General features: G+C 49.2%; 1 protein-coding gene across 2 annotated transcripts in view; it reads right to left on the reverse strand.

Annotated features, from left to right (window-relative positions):
* Positions 1 to 19,691, reverse strand: part of SART3 (spliceosome associated factor 3, U4/U6 recycling protein) — a 108,471-nt gene extending 88,780 nt beyond the window's left edge. The window contains exons 1-2 of one of the 2 annotated variants that reach the window (XM_075341708.1): positions 19,334 to 19,691; positions 3,065 to 3,191 (exon numbers count right to left, since the gene is read on the reverse strand). In XM_075341708.1, the coding sequence (XP_075197823.1) occupies positions 3,065 to 3,191; positions 19,334 to 19,525 (319 nt within the window). In that variant the 5' untranslated portion in view covers positions 19,526 to 19,691. The remainder of the gene's footprint in view (positions 1 to 3,064; positions 3,192 to 19,333) is intronic. The other variant, XM_075341707.1, reaches the window with a different exon arrangement.
* Between the last annotated feature and the right edge of the window lie 658 nt (positions 19,692 to 20,349).

Below are 20,349 nucleotides of genomic sequence, written 5' to 3' on the forward strand. Positions count from 1 at the left end.
GTTTGTTGAGCAGTTTTAGGTCCAGGACAGGACGGAAAGACCCGTCCTTCTTTGGAACCACAAACAGGTTGGAGTAAAAACCGTGACCCTGTTGCTGAAGAGGAACCGGGACCACCACTCCTTCTGCCTTCAGAGTGCCCACCGCCTGCAGAAGAGCATCGGCTCGCTCGGGAGGCGGAGATGTTCTGAAGAATCGAGTCGGAGGACGAGAGCTGAACTCTATCCTGTAACCGTGAGACAGAATGTCTCTCACCCAACGGTCTTTTACTTGTGGCAGCCAGGTGTCGCAAAAGCGGGAGAGCCTGCCACCGACCGAGGATGCGGTGTGAGGAGGTCGTAAGTCATGAGGAAGCCGCCTTGGTAGCGGCACCTCCGGCGGTCTTTTTAGGGCGTGACTTAGACCGCCATGAATCGGAGTTCCTCTGATCCTTCTGAGGCCTTTTGGACGAGGAGTATTGGGACCTGCCCGCACCCCGAAAGGACCGAAACCTCGACTGTCCCCTCCGCTGTTGGGGTATGTTTGGTTTGGCCTGGGGTAAGGATGTTTCCTTTCCCTTGGATTGTTTGATGATTTCATCTAATCTCTCACCAAACAAACGGTCGCCAGAAAATGGCAAACTGGTTAAGCACTTTTTGGAAGCCGAATCTGCCTTCCATTCCCGTAGCCACAAGGCGCTGCGTATTGCCACCGAATTGTCGGCTGCAACCGCCGTACGGCTCGCAGAGTCCAGGACAGCATTAATAGCGTAGGACGCAAATGCCGACGTTTGAGAGGTTATGGACGCCACTTGCGGCGCAGACGTACGTGTGAGTGCGTCAATTTGCGCTTGACCCGCTGAGATAGCTTGGAGTGCCCATACGGCTGCGAATGCTGGAGCAAAAGACGCGCCGATAGCTTCATAGATGGATTTCAACCAGAGCTCCATCTGTCTGTCAGTGGCATCCTTGAGTGAAGCCCCATCTTCAACTGCAACTATGGATCTAGCCGCCAGTCTGGAGATTGGAGGATCCACCTTGGGACACTGAGTCCAGCCCTTGACCACGTCAGGGGGGAAGGGATAACGTGTATCCTTAAGGCGCTTGGAAAAACGCTTATCTGGACAAGCTCGGTGTTTCTGGACTGCCTCTCTGAAGTCAGAGTGGTCCAGAAACATACTCGTTGTACGCTTGGGAAACCTGAAACGGAATTTCTCCTGCTGAGAAGCTGACTCCTCTATTGGAGGAGCTGAGGGAGAAATATCCAACATTTGATTGATGGACGCGATAAGATCATTCACTATGGCGTCCCCATCAGGAGTAGCAAGGTTGAGAGCGGCCTCAGGATCAGAATCCTGATCAGCTACCTCCGCTTCATCATACAGAGAGTCCTCCCGCTGAGACCCTGAACAATGTGATGATGTCGAGGGAATTTCCAAGCGAGCTCGCTTACGCGGTCTGGGGCTGCGGTCCGTGTCAGAGACCTCACCCTGGGAACTATGAGACACCCCGGGAGGACATTGTTGTTCCAACTGAGGGGGACCAGGGAGCAATGATTCCACAGTGCCCATGGTCTGAGACACCGGTCTGGACTGCAAGGCTTCTAGTATCTTAGCCATAGTCTCAGAAAGTCTATCAGTAAAAACTGCAAACTCCGTCCCTGTCACCTGGACAGTGTTAGCAGGTGGTTCCCCCTGGGCCACCCTTAGCAGAGGCTCCGGCTGAGTAAGTGCCACAGGGGCTGAGCATTGCACACAATGAGGGTCAGTGGAACCTGCCGGTAGTATAGCCGTACATGCGGCGCAGGCAGCATAGTAAGCCTGTGCTTTGGCACCCTTGCTTTTTGCGGACGACATGCTGTTGTCTCCTCTGAGCAATCCAGGAGGGTATATAGCAAAAAATCAACCGTGCACCATACAGTGTAAAGTATAGCCTATAATCATATAATCTATAAGTACACTTCTGCACAAGTGGGGCCAGCACCTGAGGTGCTGCTTACCGCCCGCTCAAAGCGGTTGTGTGGTCACCAGAATCCCTGCCTGGCTCTCCCAGAGCTTGTCTCCCCTCTTCAGCGTCAGAAGAGCTGACAGGAATGGCTGCCGGCGTCCTGAGGAGAGGAGGGGGCCGTGGGCGTGCCCTAGAAAGTGCGGGAATCCGGTGCCCCACTGTGCACAGTGAGGGGGGTGGAGTATGCAAAGCACGTTCCAGCCCTCAGCGCTGACGTCCTGTACAGCGTCCCGCCCTTCCCCTGACTGGCAGGCCTGGGGGCGGGAAAAGAGTGAGACTAGGCCGCAAAAGCCGGGGACTAAAGTTATAAGCGCGGCCGGCGTGTAAGCGCGGTCGGCGCGGTAGTCCCCGGCGTACTAACGTTCCCAGCCGCGCTGCCATGTGAAATGGCAGCGCGCGGTCAGCGCGGTAGTCCCCAGTAAACTAACACACCCAGCACGCTGCAGTGTGTGATGGCACAAGCGCGGTCAGCGCTGCGGTCCCCGGTGCACTAACACACCCAGCAATGCTGGAGTGTTTCCGTGCGCGGTCCCCACGGGGACACAGAGTACCTCAAAGTAGCAGGGCCTTGTCCCTGACGATACTCGGCTCCTTGTCCAGCAGATTCCCCAGGGGCTGTGGATGGAGCACGGTCTCAGTGCCTGGAGACCGGTTAGGATCCCACTTCACCCAGAGCCCTAAAGGGGATGGGGAAGGAAAACAGCATGTGGGCTCCAGCCTCCGTACCCGCAATGGATACCTCAACCTTAACAACACCGCCGACAAGAGTGGGGTGAGAAGGGAGCATGCTGGGGGCCCTGTTATGGGCCCTCTTTTCTTCCATCCGACATAGTCAGCAGCTGCTGCTGACTAAGCTGTGGAGCTATGCGTGGATGACAGCCTCCTTCGCACAAAGCATGAAAACTGAGGAGCCCGTGAGAGCACGGGGGGTGTAGAGGCAGAAGGGGAGGGGCTTTACACTTTTAGTGTAATACTTTGTGTGGCCTCCGGAGGCATAGCCTATACACCCAATTGTCTGGGTCTCCCAATGGAGCGACAAAGAAATATAACTATATTAGCTGTGAGCGTGTCATCTACATACCTTCAGTTAATGGGAACAGTTCGCTCATCTTTTGGCGGGCACGTCTTAATCTATCCAGTTCTCCTTCCTGCCGCAACAGCTTTATTAGGTCCAAATGGCAGTTGTAGTCAAAGGCATTTATAGAAAGCTAATAAAGAAGAAGCACATTTCAGAGTAATGTCAGTATGGAAGAATATTATAATCATTTTCATTTATATAGCGCCAACATTCTGCAGCACTTTACTATTCAATGTTCGCAGTCACTAGAAGAATTGTCCAGATCTGATCCATTTGTGTGTGACATGACTGATGCAGAAAAATGGAGAACCCTCTGATCCAAATCTCTGATTTAGAATGTTTTGCTTCTTATAAATTGTGGTATTATCATATATTTGGCTCCTGATTAATAAAGTTCCATGACACCTATAATCCAATGCCCGGTGACATCTCCTTTTAATGGAAACAGGAATCAGTCAGGCTGGACCTCTACCTGTCCAGCAAATTCTTTTCCCAGACAAAAAGCAGGACCAAAGAAGGGAATTTTGTTACTTACCGTAAATTCCTTTTCTTCTAGCTCCAATTGGGAGACCCAGACGATTGGGTGTATAGCTACTGCCTCCGGAGGCCACACAAAGTATTACACTAAAAAGTGTAAGGCCCCTCCCCTTCTGCGTATACACCCCCCGTGGGATCACGGGCTGCTTCAGTTTTAGTGCAAAAGCAAGAAGGAGGAAAGCCAATAACTGGTTAAACAAATTCAATCCGAAGGAACATCGGAGAACTGAAACCATTCAACATGAACAACATGTGTACCCGAACAACCAAAAATCCCGAAGGAACAGGGGCGGGTGCTGGGTCTCCCAATTGGAGCTAGAAGAAAAGGAATTTACGGTAAGTAACAAAATTCCCTTCTTCTTCGGCGCTCCATTGGGAGACCCAGACGATTGGGACGTCCAAAAGCAGTCCCTGGGTGGGTAAATTAATACCTCAAGTTTGGACTGTAAAAACAGCCCTTCCCTACATGGAGGCAACCGCCGCCTGCAGGACACTTCTACTTAGGCTGGCATCCGCCTAAGCGTAGGCATGCACCTGATAACGCTTGGTGAAGGCGTGCAGACTCGCCCAGGTAGCCGCCTGGCACACCTGCTGAGCCGTAGCCTGGTGCCGTAATGCCCAGGACGCCCCCTCGGCTCTGGTAGAATGGGCCTTCAGCCCTGATGGAACCGGAAGCCCAGCAGAACGGTAGGCTTCAAGGATTGGTTCCTTGATCCATCGAGCCAGGGTGGATTTGGCAGCCTGCGACCCCTTGCGCTGACCAGTGACAAGGACAAAGAGTGCATCCGATCGGCGCAGGGGCGTCGTGCGGGAAATGTAGATTCTGAGTGCTCTTCACCAGATCCAACAATGCAAATCCATTTCATATCGATGAAATGGATAAGAACAAAAGGAAGGTAAGGAGATATCCTGATTGTGATGAAAAGGGGATACCACCTTAGGGAGAAACTCCGGAATCGGGCGCAGCACTACCTTGTCTTGGTGAAGCACCAGGAAGGGAGCTTTGGATGACCGCGCTGCTAGCTCGGACACTCTCCGAAGAGACGTGACCGCTACCAGAAAGGCCACTTTCTGTGAAAGTGGAGAAAGTGAAACATCCCTCAGAGGCCCGCAGGGCGGCTTCTGGAGAGCAATTAGTACCCTGTTCAGATCCCATGGGTCTAACGGCCTCAGTACGGAGGGACAATGTGACAAACCCCCTGCAGGGACGTGCGTACCTGAGGAAGTCGTGCTAGGCGCTTCTGAAAGAATACAGACAGCGCTGGAACTTGTCCTTTAAGGGAGCCGAGCAACAAACCTGTTTCCCAACCCGATTGCAGGAAGGAAGAAAAGTAGGCAATGCAAATGGCCAGGGAGACACTCCCTGAGCAGAGCCCTAAGGTAAGAATATCTTCCACGTACAGTGGTAGATCTTGGCAGACGTCGGCTTCCTAGCCCGTCACATGGTGGCAATGACGTCATGAGATAATCCTGAAGACGCTAGGATCCAGGACTCAATGGCCACCCAGTCAGGTTCAGGGCCGTAGGATTCAGATAGAAAACGGCCCTTGGGACAGTAAGTTTGGCCGGTCTGGTAGTGCCCACGGCTGGCCGACTGTGAGATGCCACAGATCCGGGTACCACGACCTCCTCTGCCAGTCTGGGGCGACGAGGATGGCGCGGCGGCAATCGGAGCTGATCTTGCGTAGCACTCTGGGCAACAGTGCCAGAGGGGGAAACACATAGGGTCGCTGGAACTGCGACCCATCCTGAACTAAGGCGCCTGCCGCCAGAGCTCGTTGATCGTAAGACCACACCATGAAACTCGTGACCTTGGTGTTGTGCCTAGACGCCATTAAGTCGACGTCCGGCCTCCCCCGAAGGCCCCAGATTTCCTAAAACCCGTCCGGGTGCAGAGACCATTCCCCTGCGTCCATACCCTGGCGACTGAGGAAGTCTGCTTCCCAGTTTTCTACGCCCGGGATGTGAACTGCGGATATGGTGGATGCTCTGTCTTCCACCCACATCAGAGTCCGCCGGACTTCTTGGGAGGCTTGCCAACTGCGTATTCTGCCTTGGTGGTTGATGTATGCTACCGCTGTGGAGTTGTCCGACTGAACTCGGATCTGTTTGCATTCCAGCCGCTGCTGGAAGGCTTGCAGGGCAAGAGAACGTTGATCTGAAGGGTGGACTCCTGCTGAGTCCACGTACCCTGAGCCCTGTGGTGGAGAAAGACTATTCTCCACCCTGACAGACTCACGTCTGTCGTGACCACCGTCTAGGATGGGGGTAGGAAGGACCTTCCTTTTGACAAAGAGGTGGGAAGAAGTCACCACTGAAGAGAGTCCTTGACCGTCTGAGAAAGGGAGACGTTACTGTCTAGGGACGTCGACTTCCCATCGCTTTGGCGGAGAATGTCCCATTGAAGTGGACGCAGATGAAACTGCGCGAAAGGGACTGCCTCCATTGCTGCTACCATCTTCGCTAGGAAGTGCATGAGGCGTCTTAAGGGGTGTGACTGGCCTTGAAGGAGAGACTGCACCCCCGTCTGTAGTGAACGCTGTTTGTCCAGCGGAAGCTTCACTATCGCTGAGAGAGTATAGAACTCTATGCCAAGATATGTCAGTGATTGGGTCGGTGTCAGATTTAACTTTGAAAAGTTGATGATCCACCCGAAACTCTGGAGAGTCTCCAGCGCAACGTTCAGGCTGCGTTGGCATGCCTCTTGAGAGGGTGCGTTGACAAGTAGATCGTCCAAGTAAGGGATCACAGAGTGACCCTGAGAGTGCAGGACTGCTACCACTGCAGCCATGACCTTGGTGAAAAGCCGTGGGGCTGTCGCCAGACCTAAGGGCAGGTCTACGAACTGAAGATGCTCGTTTACTATAACGAATCGCAGCAAACGCTGGTGCTCTGGAGCAATCGGCACGTGGAGATAAGCATTCTGATGTCTCTTGATGCTAGGAAATCTCCTTGAGACCTTGAGGCAATGACGGAGCGGAGGGATTCCATCCGGAACCGCCTGGTTTACACTGCTTTTTGAGCAGTTTTAGGTCTAGAACGGAACGGAAGAGCCGTCCTTTTTTGGCACCACAACCAGATTGGAGTAAAAACCGTGATCTTGTTCCTGAATAGGAACAGGGATTATCACTCCTTCTGCCTGCAGAAGAGCATCGGCTCGGTCGAGAGGTGGGGAAGTTCTGAAGAATCGAGCCGGAGGACGAGAACAAAACTCTATCCTGTACACGTGAGACAAAATGTGTCTCACCCACCGGTCTTTGACCTGTGGCAGCTAAATGCCGCCAAGCGGGAGAGTCTGCCACCGACCGCGGATGCGGAGAGCGAGAGAGAGAGAGAGGGCTGAAAGTCATGAGGAAACCGCCTTGGTATCGGTTCCTCCGGCTGCCTTCTTTGGTCGTGATTGAGCCCGCCAGGAGTCTGAGCCCCTCTGAGCCTTTTGAGTCCTTTTGGACTAGGAAAATTGGGACCAGCCCGAGCCTGGAAAGGACCGAAACGTCGACTGTCCTTCCTTGGGTTTTGTTTGATCTGGGCTGGTGTAAGGAAGAATCCTTACCCTTGGCCTGCTTAATGATTTCATCCAATCGCTCAGCCAAGTCTGTCACCAGATAATGGCAAACTGGTTAAGCCCTTTTTGGAAGCAGGAGCTGCCTTCCATTCCCTTAACCCCAAGGGTCTGCGCAAAACCACGGAGTTGGCGTATGCCACCGGCGTACGGCTCGTAGAGTCCAGGACAGCATGAATAGCGTAAGTCGCAATGCATGCGAGGTTAAGGACGCCACCTGCGGCACAGATGTACGTGTGACAGTGTCTATCTGCGCAAGACCAGCTGAAATAGCTTGGAGTGCCCATACGGCTGCGAATGCCGGAGCAAACGACACGCCGATAGCTTCACAGCCAGATTTCAACCAGAGGTCCATCTGTCTGTCAATGGCATCTTTAAGTGAAGTCCCATCTTCCACTGCAACTATGGAGGATGTCGCGGTGGAGGAAAGCTTGTCTGGATAAGCGTAGTGTTTCTGGACTGCTCCTCTGAGTCAGAGAGGCCCAAAAGGTACTGAATTTACGCTTGGGATACCTGAAATGGAATTTCTCCTGCTGAAGCTGCCTCCTCCACTGGAGGGGCTGAGGGAGAAATATCCACCAGTGTATTGATGGGCGCTATGAGATCATTCACCATGGCGTCCCATTAGGAGCATCCAGAATGAAAGCGGTCTCAGGATCAGAAACCTGACCAGCTACCTTATCATACAGAGAATCCCCTCGCTGAGACCCTGACCAGTGTGTGAAGTCGAGGGTCTCTCCCAGCGAGCTCGCTTAGGCTGTCTGGGACTGTCGTCCGTGTCAGAGCCTTCAGTCTGGGATGTATGGGACCCCCTTGGAGCACGGATTAGTTCCAACTGAGGGAGACCGGGGAGCCTTGATTCAACAATGCCCTTGGTCTGAGTCACCACCCTGGACTGCAAAGTTGCTAGAATTTTGTTCATAGTCCAAGACATTTTATCAGCAAAAAAACTGCAAACTCTGTCCTCTGGACAGTTTCACAGGTGGCCCTCTCTGAGCCACCACTAGCAGAGACTCTACCCATTAGGGGTTAGTGGAACCTGCCGGTAAAACAGCCTCACGTGCGGTACAGACAGCATAGAAAGCCTGTGCCTTGGCCCCCTTGCTCTATGCTGACGACATGCTGTTGTCTCCTAAGAGCTATCTAGGGGTATATCGCCAAGAAGCGACCGTACAGCCACAAGTCTCAGCCGCGCCGCAGCCTCCAGCGCGGCAGTTTCCCACAGATAAACTCACTCAGCTAAGCTGCAGTGAGTATAGTCCAAGCGCGCAGCGCTGTTGTCCTCGGCGCACTAACACGCCCAGCAATGCTGGCGTGTGTCTGTGTATGGTCTTGCAAATATAAGCACAAGAATAAAGTACACAAAAAAACACTGTGGCAATAGTGGGGTCAGCACCAAGGTGCTGCTTACCGCCCGCATAAGCGGGTAAGTGGTCGCCAGAATCCCTTTGCTGGGTCTCCCAGAGCCTGTGTCCGTTCTCCAGCTTAGATTGCCTGCAGGAATGGCTGCCGGCGTCCTGTGAAGAGGGGCGGGCCGTGGGCGTGCCCCAGACAAGAGCGGGAAACTGGCGTCCCCCTGTGCCCAGTGAGAGGGCTGGAGTATGTAAATAAGACTCCAGCCCTCGGCGCTGATCATTGTACAGCGTCTCGCCCCTTCCCTGACTGACAGGGCTGGGGGCGGGAACGAAACGTAACTAGGCCGCAGAAGCCGGGGACTAGATTTATAAGCGCTGCCGTCGTAAAAGCGCGGCAGCGCGAAAGTCCCCGGCGCACCACAAGTCTCAGCCGCGCCGCAGCTCCAGCAGCGGCTGGCGCGGTAGTTCCCGACACATAAACTCACTCAGCTAAGCTGCAGTGAGTAAAGCCCAAGCGCGCAGCGCTACTGTCCCCGGCGCACTAACACACCCAGCAACGCTGGAGTGTGTCTGTGCATAGACTGTACGGGGACACAGAGTACCTTAACGTTGCAGGGCCTGTCCCTGACGATACTCCGCTCCATTCCAGCAGGATCTCCGGGTCTGTGGATGGAGCCCGGCCTCAGAGCCTGGAGGCCGGTAAGATCCCACTTCACCAGAGCCCTTCAGGGGGATGGGGAAGGAAAACAGCATGTGGGCTCCAGCCTCCGTACCCGCAATGGGTACCTCAACCTTAACAAACACCCGACAAAAGTGGGGTGAGAAGGGAGCATGCTGGGGGCCCTAGTATGGGCCCTCTTTTCTTCCATCCGACATAGTCAGCAGCTGCTGCTGACTAAAACAGTGGAGCTATGCGTGGATGTCTGACCTCCTTCGCACAAAGCATAAAACTGAAGCAGCCCGTGATCCCACGGGGGGTGTATACGCAGAAGGGGAGGGGCCTTACACTTTTTAGTGTAATACTTTGTGTGGCCTCCGGAGGCAGTAGCTATACACCCAATCGTCTGGGTCTCCCAATGGAGCGCCGAAGAAAGGTATATTCCTCATGCCACAGAAACAATATGCTTAACAGACCACACAACGGTTTCTTAAGCGGGCTTTACACGCTGCAACATCGCCAGCGATGTCACGAGCAATAGCACCGGCCCACGTCGGTGGTGCGTCACGGGGTGATCGCTCCCGTAGCGAACAATATTACTACGGCAGCGTCACACGCAATTACCTGGTCACAGACGTTGCTGTGGCCGCCAAACAATCTCTCCTTTAAGGGGGAGGTTCGTTCGGCGTCACTAAGCGTCTGTCCAATAGCAGAGGAGGGGCGGGGATGAGCGCCTGGAACATCCCGCCCACCTCTTTCCTTCCTCATTGACGGCGGCCGCAGATACGATGTTGTTCCTCGTTCCTGCGGTGTCACACATAACGATGTGTGCTGCCGTAGGAACCACAAACAACCCGAGTTCCAAATGAGGAACGATTTTTTAAAAATGAACGACGTGTACACGACGCACGATTTGACACCTTTTGATCGCAAAAAGGTGTCACACACAACGACATCGCCAACGAGGCCGGTTGTGCGTCACCAACACCGTGACCCCGACGACATCTCGTTAGCGATATCGTTGTGTGTAAATGGGCTTTTAGGCTCTATACGCACACTCAGGCAGGTGGGGAGTGCTTCAGAGGAGTATGGAACCATAGACTTAGGTTCTGTGCGCACACTCAGGCAGGTGGGGAGCTGTTCACTTCTCAACAGCCTTTTCAGCGATCGGCCTGAATCTACACACCCCCATCGAGTTGCAGAGAGCATTTAAAAAGTTGTCTGGGGACTAAAATTTTTCGCAAAGTTGTCATGACAAGTGGCTGTAGTTGGTGACATGTTCCTGTGTTGGGATGTCATCAATGTAGCACGGAATGGGAGTGGTGAAGGAAAAGTGAAGAGAGTACTGTTTTAACAAAGAAAAAAAATACTAACGCAGTCTGAAATTAATTGTTTTATTTTAACCACTTAGTGGCAGAGCAAGTTTTGACCTTAATGACCAGGTCAAATTTTAGAAATCTGACAAGTGTCCAGTTATTTGGTGGTAACTCCGGAATGCTTCAATGGACCCCAGTGATTCTGAGATTGTACCTTATGTTAGTGGTAAATTTTGGGCGATATAATTTGCATTTATTTATGAAAATAACAAAAATTTACAAAAAAAAATAAGCAAATGTAGCAAGTTTCAAACTTAGAATTTTTATGTCCTTAACCCCTTCACCACCCAGCCTGTTTTCACCTTTTTCGTATCACATTGTACTGTATGTTAGTGGTAAATTTAGATCAATTTTTTGTCGTTTATTTGTGAAAATGTCAGAATTTTGGTGAAGATTTTGAAAAATTTAGCAATTTCAATTTTTCTATCCTTAAACCAGTTAATCGTGTCGTATAAAAGAGTGGCACGGTGGCTCAGTAGTTAGCACTGTTGCTTTGCAGTGCTGGGTCTTGGGTTCAAATCCCACCAAGGACAAAATCTGCAAGGAGTTTGTATGTTCTACCTGTGTTTGTGTTGGCTTCCTCACACACTACAAAGGCATACTGATAGGGAATTTAGATTGTGATCCCCAATGGGGACAGTGTTGCAGATGTATGTAAAGCACTGTGGAATTAATGACACTAGAAGTGAAAAAAAAATTAAATAAATATATATTTTTTTGATTTCATGTTAGATAGTGAGAAAAACAGGCATGTGTCCTTTTAGACAGTGTTTGTAAACATCTAGTTTCAACCGTGTATATATTATATATGTACACGTACACACATACAGAGTTGAAAGCAGAAGTTTGCATGCACTAAAAAGACACATGCATGTTTCATTTTTCACGCTTTAGGTCAATTGGAAACCAAAATTATTTCTATTTGCCAAATGCCAGAATAATGAGAGAATGTTTTAAGGCATTTTTATTACTTATTATTGCAAAGTCAAACGTTTACATACACTAAGAGTTCTATGCCTTTAAACAATATGGGACAGCCCATATGATGATGTCATGACTTTGGAAGCTTCTGATAGGTTTATTAGCAACAACTGACTTAGAGACACACCTGTGGATGTATTTTAATGCACACCTGAAACACACTGCTTCTTTGTGTAGCATCATGGGAAAGTCAAAAGAAAATCAGCCAAGATCTCAGGAAGAGAATTATGGTTTATCCTTAGGTGCAATTTCCAGATACCTGAAGGTGCCTTGTTCATCTGTACAAACAATTATACGCAAGTACAAACAAGATGGGAATGTCCAGCCATCATACCGCTCAAAAAGAAGATGGGTTCTGTGTACCAGAGATGAACATGCTTTGGTCAGACATGTGCATATCAACCCAAGAACAAAAGCAAAAAACCTTGTGAAGATGCTGGCGGAAGCTGGTAAGATTGTGTCATAATCCACAGTGAAATGAGTACTGTATCAACATGGGCTGAAAGGCCACTCTGCCAGGAAAAAGTCATTACTCCAAAAGAAACAAAAAAGCCAGATTAATGTTTGCAAATGCACACAGGAACACGTCCTGTGGTCTGACAAAACTAAAATTGAACAGTTTGTCCATAATGACCATCGTTACGTTTGGAGGAAAAAGGGAGAAGCATTGAAGCCTAAGAACACATCCCAACTGTGAAACACGGGGGTGGAAGTTTCATGTTGTGAGGGTGTTTTGCTCCAGGAGAGACTGGTGTACTACACAAAATATATGGCATCATGAGGAAAGAAGATTATGTGGCAATACTAAACATCTTAAGACATCAGCCAGGAACTTAAAGGGAACCTGTCAGGTGCAACATGCACCCAGAACCACGAGCAGTTCTGGGTGCATATTGCTAATCCCTGCCTAACCGTGTCTGTATACACTAGCATAGATAAAGGGATCTTTAGAAAAAGTATTTCTGAAGATCTTTTATCTTTTGCTAATGAGACCGGGGACTAGTCCCAAGGGCGTTACTTCACCCCACTAGCCGTCCTCTTAGCATGCTAGCACTCCCACAGGAGCGTATTACAGGGAACCTGTCAGCAGAAATTTTGCTCCAAACCTAAAAGTTTCCCCTTCTGCAGCTCCTGGGCTGCATTCTAGCAAGGTTCCTATAGTTTTTGTGCCTCCTTTTAGACCAAATTAAATACTTTATAAAGTTGTACCTTTTGGTATGCAAATCTTCTAAATTATCCATGGGGGCGGGCTGTCTGGTGTTCATTACTGTCCCTCCTGCCGTTTTACGCCGTCCCCAAACGCTCCATTTCATACTTCAGGACACCGCCCAGTGCACCCGTGGTCCCGCGCATGCGCCATGTGACTGTACCGGGACTGTGCACTGTGTGCACAGTGTGACCGCTGGTGACATGTTGCGCAGGCACGAGATTATGGGCGGCGCTGTGATTGTCATCAGCAAGTGCCAGCCCATCATCGCGTGCCCGCCCTTTCCCCTCTGCCTCCAGTGTTCTTGCGCAAGCGCTGGCCAGATGACCCGACGTCACCTCTCGTAACCGGTGGTGTCCTGCTCCCATCTATTTCCTGCTCCAGGGCAAGATGGGGAAGAGGTGACGTCGGGTCAATACAGGTTTATTCTGATTTTATTTCAGAGAGTGAAAAAAACCTGCAGATGTGTCTTTTTAGATAGTGTATGGAAACTGGTTTCAACTGTGCATCTGGAAACTGAAGATAAAATTATTCACCATCTTAGCGCCAATATGGCACTGCCTTTACTTTATATGTGAAAATCCAGGTGGTTGGTTCCCCCTTAAGGATCTCTGACCTTTAAGATTGGATAGAAATGAAAAACTTTTCAATTTGCCAAGATCACTGGTAGGGAGATTCTAAAAAAATAAAAATAGGTGACATACAGCAATTGGGCATCTGCAAATATGGACATCTTATGTAATATGCTGCCTATTTATATTCCTAATATGGAGGAATTAGCTCTAAGGGTGTGTGCACACGTGAAGTACCGTATTTTTCGGACTATAAGACGCACTTTTTCCCCCCCAAATGTTGGGGGAAAGTGGGGGGTGCGTCTTATAGTCTGAATGTAGGGCTGCGGGGAATGAGGGTGCTGCGGTGGAGCGGGTCATCAGGGGCATGAGCAGGCTGTAGCAGCGCCTGCCGTGACCACGTGGGCCCGCTCATTTCATATGCATTCATTTTCCCGCCCATCTCTAAGCGCAAAGTCGGCGCTGACAGGTGGGCAGGGTGATAGGCGGGGGATGCGCGCATAGTAAACAGCCGGCCCGCATGATCACCCCTGGCAACTACAGCCTGGAGTGATCATGTGCGGCTGTATTTATTGCCCCCCGCTCATCATCATCATCAGCGCGGGGTGCAGTGAATCAGTACACATTACTCACCGACAACGATCCCTGCAGCACCGCAATCTCCTCCTGTCTGCCGGCCGCGGCTGTGTGTGGAGACTAGCGGTGCTCACAGGGATGACGTCATCACTGTGCGCACGTGTCCACAAACAGCTGCGACCGGCACAGACAGGAGGACATTGCAATGCTGCAGGGAGCGTGCCCGGCTCCACATAGGTAAGCGGTGCTGCTGCCGGCACAGAGAGGAGGAGGAGCGATTCTGCGTGGAGCGAGGAAAGGTGAGTATAAACGTTTATTTTTTTTGTGTGACACAGGATGCGGCCATATAGCAGGATAGGGGTATATAGCAGGATGGGGGTATATTATGAGCAGGATGGGAGTATATAGCAGGGTGGGGATATATAGCAGGATAGGGGTATAAAGCAGGATGACGGCATATAGCAGGATGGGGGTACATAGCAGGATGAGAGCACCCACCTGGATGGGGGTATATAGCAGGATGGGGGTATATAGCAGGATGCGGCCACATGCCAGGATGGGGTATATAGCAGGATGCGGCCACATGCCAGGATGGGTTATATAGCAGGATGCGGCCACATGCCAGGATGGGGTATATAGCAGGATGCGGCCACATGCCAGGATGGGGTATATAGCAGGATGCGGCCACATGCCAGGATGGGGTATATAGCAGGATGCGGCCATATGCCAGGATGGGGTATATAGCAGGATGCGGCCATATGCCAGGATGGGGTATATAGCAGGATGCGGCCATATGCCAGGATGGGGTATATAGCAGGATGCGGCCATATGCCAGGATGGGGTATATAGCAGGATGCGGCCATATGCCAGGATGGGGTATATAGCAGGATGCGGCCATATGCCAGGATGGGGTATATAGCAGGATGCGGCCATATGCCAGGATGGGGTATATAGCAGGATGCGGCCATATGCCAGGATGGGGTATATAGCAGGATGCGGCCATATGCCAGGATGGGGTATATAGCAGGATGCGGCCATATGCCAGGATGGGGTATATAGCAGGATGCGGCCATATGCCAGGATGGGGTATATAGCAGGATGCGGCCATATGCCAGGATGGGGTATATAGCAGGATGCGGCCATATGCCAGGATGGGGTATATAGCAGGATGCGGCCATATGCCAGGATGGGGTATATAGCAGGATGCGGCCATATGCCAGGATGGGGTATATAGCAGGATGCGGCCATATGCCAGGATGGGGTATATAGCAGGATGCGGCCATATGCCAGGATGGGGTATATAGCAGGATGCGGCCATATGCCAGGATGGGGTATATAGCAGGATGGGAGCACATACCAGGATGGCAGTATATAGCAGGATGTGGGACATATATATACAAGGCAGGAGGATCATTACCAGGCTGGGGTACCTGAGTTAGAGAATTTGGAGATTACCCCCATAACAGTGTCAGCAGCAGATCCTCGCCACATAAGTGTGTAATGACCACATTTTTTGCTTAAAATTTTATTTTCCTATTTTCCTCCTCTAAAACCAGGGTGCGTCTTATAGTCTGAACAATATGGTATTTGGTGCAGAAAAAAACATGTTTTTGATGCAGATTTTTCCCACTCATTAGTATGAGTGAAATTTGCAGCAAAAAAGCTAAAAGAATTAATATGCCGCAGATTAACATCTGCACCAAATCTGCAAGGGAAAATAAGTAACGTGTTTCTCACTCACATTGCTGGTATCAGTAAACTGTGACAAATCTGTGACAAATCTGTGACAAACCCCCCCCCAACAAATCTGCAACGTAAGCACAGGCCCTAATAGTGTATAGTGTTAGCCAGGGCAATCATTACAAGAATATGGAGGAGGGAGGATAGAGGGAATCCCTGGGGTGTGACACTATGTACAGTAGAAGGCCTTGAGACTCCTCCATTAACCCTAACTTGAGCCATTGGAGGTGTAAAGGGCCACGATTTGTAATAACATATTACCCAATCCAATCCATTTTAGTGTCGCCCTCAAAAAATCCCAACCCACCCTTTCAGAGACTATAGACAATAAGCAGGCAGGGGGTCCCTGAGAGCGCACCCCAAGGACAAAGCCTTAACCAGGTTGTCTCCGGCCTTCCCTCCCTTCCCAAGACAAAGCCCAGTTACTTTGGGTATTTTTGTTTATAATAGATCTTTGTGCATAATACTCTTCTTTATTTTTAATGCATATACACACACTACATTTCACGATGTATAATATATATTCTGCACAATTCAATGCACAACATAAAAGCCCGAATTAACCCCAACATCCCCAGACGATTTTCCATTTTCGTTTTTTCCTCCACTTCCTCCTAGAACCATAGCTTTTTAATTTTTCCGTCAATATAGCCTTATAATAGGGCTTATTTTTTGCCGGACAAGTTGTGGTGCTTTTGGATAACACCGTTCATTGTACTCAATATTGTACTGAAAAAAAAAATAGAAAAAAAAATTCCAAGTGCGGTGAAAATGCAACTGCACAATTTTTTTTAACTTACCATGTTGATTATATGGTGAAACTGACCTGGCATGATGATTCCCCAGGTCGGTACGAGTGCATAGATACCAGACATGTATAGTTTTACTTTTATCTAAGTGGTCAAAATTTATTTAGAAGTTTGGAGGAAAAAAAAAAAAATTTAAGAAAAAAAAAAATTGCGCTTTTGTTGCCATTTCCCGAGACCCATAGCATTCTCAATTTTCAGGATCTGGGGCTGTGGGATGGATTATTTTTTTGTGTCTTAAGCTGACATTTTTATTATACCATTTTTATGTAGATGTGCTGTTTTGATCGCCTGTTATTGCATTTTAATGCAATATTGCGAGAACCAGAAAAACTTAATTTTGGCATTTGGAATTATTTCTCATTACGCCCTTTACTCATCAGATTAATTGATTTTATATTTTGATAGATCGGACATTTCTGAAAGTGGCGTTACCTAATATGTGTATTTTTGTTAAATTGTTCTATTCTCAATGGGGCAAAATGGGGTGATTTGAACTTTAAAGTTTTAAAATAAATGTAAAAAAAAAATAAATAAAAAAAAAAATAATATTTATTTTGCTAGTCCCCCCCCATGGGACTTTATGCCTGCACCTTCCGATGGCTTGTGCTGATCAGAGAGATGTTTCAGCATTGCTCTGATCAGGAGAAATGCTAATCTCCTGTGAGTGTCGGCACTCTGCTGGTTTTCACAGAAAGTGAGTCATATCAGAGACAGGGGTCATCATCTCACCCCGAGATGTCATGGCAACCCATCGTGACATGAAAGAGTTTAGCGGGCATCACGGTATAATAGGTATAACAAAAATAAACACTAGGGTGCTAACAATCAACTATGCCTGAAGCACATGACAACCCATTGGCGCCCCATGATTGTGTCACAAGGCTGCCGATGGCAGCGGGGAATAGCGATATGAGCGCCGGAGCACGTTAGATAACGCGGTCAGTGTGACAGCGCAATCTAAGGTGTTAACAGGCACTGGTGGATCTCCGATCCACCGAAGCCCGTTAGGGGTACTTCACACACAGCGAGATAGCTACTGAGATCGCTGCTGAGTCACGGTTTTTGTGACCTCATCAGCGATCTCGCTGTGTGTGACACTGAGCAGTGATCTGGCCCCTGCTGTGAGATCGCTGCTCTTTACACACAGCCCTGGTTCATTTTTTTGACGTTGCTTTCCCGCTGATAAGCACACATCGCTGTGTGTGACAGCGAGAGAGCAACAATCCTGAATGTGCAGGGAGCAGGAGCCGGCGTCTGACAGTCTGCGGTAAGCTGTAACCAAGGTAAACATCGGGTAACCAAGGTGGTTACCCGATATTTACCTTCATTACCAGCCTCCGCAGCTCTCACGCTGCCAGTGCCGGCTCCTGCTCCCTGCACACGCTAAGCTAAGCGGTGTGCGCTGGTAACTAAGGTAAACATCGGGTAACCATACCCGATGTTTACCTTAGTTACCAGTGTCTGCAGCTTCCAGCGCCGGCTCCGTGCAAGCGCAGCGTCGCTTGCACGTCGCTGCTGGCTGGGGGCTGGTCACTGGTCTCTGGTGAGATCTGCCTGTTTGACAGCTCACCAGCGACCATGTAGCGACGCAGCAGCGATCCTGACCAGGTCAGATCGCTGGTGGGATCGCTGCTGCGTCGCTAAAATGTGACGGTATCCTTAGCCGCACGTTTGCTGATCAGCAGACAAGTGCGGGGATGACAGTAGGTGCAATATGCATGCCCATGGTAACCAGAGGGAGGTGGCCTAGGAGATTATAATATATAATATCTATCCTAGGACGTAAAGGGGTTAAACAATAGGTCAATTTTTGATTATAGCTTCCCCTTCACCCCCAGCCTGTTTTTACCTTCATGACGAGGTCATTTATTTCAATTATGACCGGTCACTTTACGATGTAATAACCCTGGAACGCTTCAGCGGATCCCGGTGATTCTGAGACCGGTTTCTTGTGACACACTGCACTTCATGTTAGTGGTAAATTTAGGACAATATTTTTTGTGTTTATTTGTGAAAACCTGGAGACAATTTTTAAAATTTCGCAATTTTCCCACATGTCTACTTTATATCTGCAGATTTTTTGAAAAATATTTTTTTTGTTAGTATTGCTGTATATCTGATTACTCACCATCCTCCATATATAGAGGACACCCAGATATAATTCATCCCATCCTCCATGAATACAGGACACCCTCCCCATATAGTGGATCCCATCCTCTGTGTATACAGGACTCCCCCATATAGTGGATCCCATCCTCTGTGTATACAGGACACCCCCATATAGTGGATCCCATCCTTTGTGTATACAGGACACCCCCATATAGTGGATCCCATCCTGTGTATACAGGACACCCCCATATAGTGGATCCCATCCTCTGTGTATACAGGACACCCCCATATAGTGGATCCCATCTCCTCTGTGTATACAGGACACCCCCATATAGTGGATCCCATCCTCTGTGTATACAGGACACCCCCATATAGTGGATCCCATCTCCTCTGTGTATACAGGACACCCCCATATAGTGGATCCCATCTCCTCTGTGTATACAGGACACCTCCATATAGTGGATCCCATCCTCCGGGTATACAGGACATCACCATATAGTAAATCCCATCTCCTCTGTGTATACAGGACACCCCCATATAGTGGATCCCATCCTCCGGGTATACAGGACACCCCCATATAGTGGATCCCATCTCCTCTGTGTATACAGGACACCCCCATATAGTGGATCCCATCCTCCGGGTATACAGGACACCCCATATAGTGGATCCCATCTCCTCTGTGTATATAGGACAGCCCGATATAGTGGATCCCATTCTCTGTGTAGGTACACGCCGATATACTAGATACCACTCTCCATGTATACTGGATCCACTTGCTCCCCGCCATCACCTGCTCTTCCAGTCTCTGAATTTCTGCTTCATTTTCTCTCTCGTCTTCCTCCTCTGAGGAGGACTGTCCGGTTCCCTCTGGTGAACCACCTTCTTGCTCCTCTTCCTCGGACTCCATTCCTTCTTCTCCTTCCTCCTCACCCCCGAGCCCTGAGGTTTCTCTTTCCTCCTGTCCGTGTCCAGCAGCCGCCATCGTGCTCTTTGCTGCGAATTCACAACGTTGTTGGGCGGGCAGGTGTCCGCGATAATCCTGTGTACAGGATTACTATTAGTAACCAACACTGCGGGCATATTCACTGGAAAGACATCCTGTGCACACACCAGAACCTCGCAACAGATAATATACGTGTGCTGGAACTATATGTTGTCTGGAGAAAATGATTATTTTTAATGCAGGCATTGTGAACAGCCTTGTCTCCAGGGAGACGCAGGACCAGGCGTTCTATGGGTCCTACTTAATACTGCCCTCTGAAGCGCACGTTACGGTCGGCTCAAAGGCGGACATGTTGGTTGTGGCAATGTGCTCAGAACTGTGGTCTGGGATGGCGCCTGCCCCCGTGTGGTGAAGATGCAGAACTTCCATAGAGACAGACAGAAACGGAATCGACGTGTGAGGGTCTTCAGCTTCCAGAATACCAGCTCAAGAACAGCTGCAAGAAACGTATCTGCAGACCTCAAGTGGGCTGAGCCTAGTAGTGCAAGGAGATATTTATTTATTGCTTTATATATACATATATATATATATATATATACTGTATATATCTATGTATATATATATATATATACACATATAAAAATATATGTGTGTTTATATATATATATATATATATATATATATATACTGTGTATATATATGTGTATATATATTTTTATATATATATATATATATATATATATATATATTTCTAGGGTTGGAACTTATTATTATTCCAAGATGATATAGATTAAAATCAACTTTAAAATTAACTTAGTTGGGAAAACCCCTCTAGATCTCTTTTTTGGGGGCCTATTTTATCT

This window comes from Anomaloglossus baeobatrachus, chromosome 1, assembly GCF_048569485.1.
Source record: "Anomaloglossus baeobatrachus isolate aAnoBae1 chromosome 1, aAnoBae1.hap1, whole genome shotgun sequence".
In the NCBI taxonomy this organism is placed as follows: Eukaryota; Metazoa; Chordata; class Amphibia; order Anura; family Aromobatidae; genus Anomaloglossus; species Anomaloglossus baeobatrachus.